The sequence below is a fragment of the Echinops telfairi genome, unplaced genomic scaffold, assembly GCF_000313985.2.
Source record: "Echinops telfairi isolate 266 unplaced genomic scaffold, ASM31398v2 ScPeMD7_31;HRSCAF=116, whole genome shotgun sequence".
Taxonomy (NCBI): domain Eukaryota; kingdom Metazoa; phylum Chordata; class Mammalia; order Afrosoricida; family Tenrecidae; genus Echinops; species Echinops telfairi.
In genome coordinates this window covers 44880824-44883171 of record NW_022103928.1, presented here as the reverse complement: position 1 = coordinate 44883171, position 2348 = coordinate 44880824, and the positions used below count along the sequence as shown (strand labels likewise).

Below are 2348 nucleotides of genomic sequence, written 5' to 3'. Positions count from 1 at the left end.
CTAGCTCCCTGCCTCGTTGAGTCTATCCCTGGCAAGCCAGTTGCTCTCTGGTTACAGAGACTCCAGGTCTGGCCCAGCTTCCCACCTGCTGCTCGGATGCTTAATCTGGCCACCAGCATGCCCCCTCCCTGACCACCTCAGCCACAGCATCACAGACCATCTTGTAGCCGTATTTGACGAGTCCCCGATGGCAGACACTAACTGAACTTGTACTCAGATGAACCTCTGGCCAGATGGTGGCTCCTGCTTGGCTGAAAACGCCCTGCTGCTAGGGGCACCAAGTCTCCCTCAGGAGGTCAGCAGGGCTGGCCAACATGCCCCAGGGAAATAAGTCAGGCCAAATGGACCGGATCAGGAAAAGAATTTCTATTGCTCCTCTCAGATCTAAGGACAGGGAAAAAATTGAAGTTCCTAAAGAAGGGAGGGGGTGAGATTATTTTGACAACCCCAAGAAGAGGTTTAAAAATATCCCTGATTCCATCTTCACAACAACTTCCCCCCCTCCCCCACCGGTCTACCATTAGTTCTCAATTAAGCAATTTCCTCTGGAATGTGTGCCCATCAGTGGGGACAGTCAGCAGAACGCTTCTCCTTGCAGTCAGCAGGGGGCAGCGGTGTTGCTAGGGCCCCAATGGTGGTGTTGGGCGCAAGTCAGTGTATTGGGGGCACTGGGCACCAAAGAGGAGGCCCAATGGTGCAGTGGCTAAAGGGATAGGCTTTGAAACATTGGTGGTTCAAATCCACCAGCCGTTCTAGGGGAGAAAGATGGGGTGGTCAGCTCCTGTAAAGACTGAAAACCTTGGTCAGCTCTACTACTGTCATGAATGAGTCAATGAGTGGCTCTGGCTGCCCCGTTTCCCAAACCATCACTACACCCTGGATATTGGTGTTTTGTTCTGTTACCCCATCACTGTGTGCTACTGATCCCCTCCCCTGTGTCCAGGTTCCCCACCGGCAGATCTGTCTCCTGGACCTGCTGGGCACTGTCCCTGACAAGAAGCCAAGGCCTCAGTGTCTGGCCAGGAGCCCTGGCAATACTAACCTATTCACAATGGATGTGTGTCCTCGGTAAATGGCCAGACACTGGCCAGTCAGCACGTCCCACTTCCTGATGGTGTGGTCAGCGCTGCATGTGAAGGCAGCTCCCCTCTCCAATTGGCAGAAAGTCACGTAGCTTTCATGTCCTGCAGGCAGGAGAGACATGGGCATAGTGTGCTACCTGCTGACAGCCTTCTGGGAAGGGAGTTTGGAAGGGGAGACAGGGAAGATCGCCGGGACCGAGATCCAGATCCAGAACTGAACGACTTAAGTCTGGGAGACGCTAAGGAAGCCCTAGACCCCTTTACCCGTCCCTGTGGGCACACGCCTTAATGCCTTTGTTTCTTCATCTAAACTGGGGATGGAGATAACAGCTATTTCATGGGGCCGTGGTGTAGACTGAATCCTTGTGCTCGTTACACAGTAAATGCTGTGTGTCAGCTGCACTGCCTAGATTTAGGCAGAGTCAAGGTCGCCAAGGTTATTAGGTTCCAGCTCGTGGAATCTGTAAATGGGACCGTAGTTGGGCAAAGAGTCTTTGCAGCAGTGATTAAAGTAAAGATTTGGAGATGAGAAGATTATCCTGGATTATCCTGGAAGGCCCAACATGTAATCATAAGTGATCATTTAAGAGAAATGGCATAATTTTACCAGTAGCAAACCCCAAGGACTCTATTAAACCAACAAACAAACCCCCCCACACACACACACAGACACACACCCACACGCAAAAAAAAAAACTCAACAAAAAGCATTAGTGCTAATACATAAATTCAGCCAAGTGGTAGGATACAAAAACCAATGCGCAAAAATCAGCTTTATGTCTGGTCTATTCAATGAGCAATGTGAAAATAAAATAAAGCAACCAGTTCCATTTGTCATAGCATAAAAATAGCATTAAGTTTAATCAAGAAGGTAAAGGACTCGTGCATGGAAGACTACAAACCATTGCAGAAAGAAGCAGAAAGCCTACATAACCCTGAGAAACCCAGTGTGCTGCAAATGGTTAATGTGCTCAGCTGCTAACCAGAGGATCGGGTGTTCAAGTCCACCCACATGCACCTTGGAAGAAAGGTCTGATGATTCACTTGGGAAAAATCAGCCTTTGGGAACCCAATGAACTGTCAATTGTTCAAGGTCCAAAGGGCAGCATTTACTCGATGGCAAATGCAAGAATGCTTTGTTCTTTTAAACTGGCATTCGATGATGCCACCTTCCCCACATGATCGCTGAAGACAAATGTGTGCATAAGCAAATGTGGTGAAGAAAGCTGATGGTGCCCGGCTATCAAAAGATATAGCATCTGGGGT

General features: G+C 49.1%; 1 protein-coding gene across 2 annotated transcripts in view; it reads right to left on the bottom strand.

Moving 5' to 3' along the window:
- WDR86 (WD repeat domain 86) overlaps positions 1-2348 on the bottom strand; it is a 65929-nt gene that overhangs the window by 13225 nt on the left and 50356 nt on the right. For both annotated transcript variants that reach the window (XM_045290160.1, XM_004702482.2), the window contains exon 2: positions 1043-1184. In XM_045290160.1, the coding sequence (XP_045146095.1) occupies positions 1043-1184 (142 nt within the window). The remainder of the gene's footprint in view (positions 1-1042; positions 1185-2348) is intronic.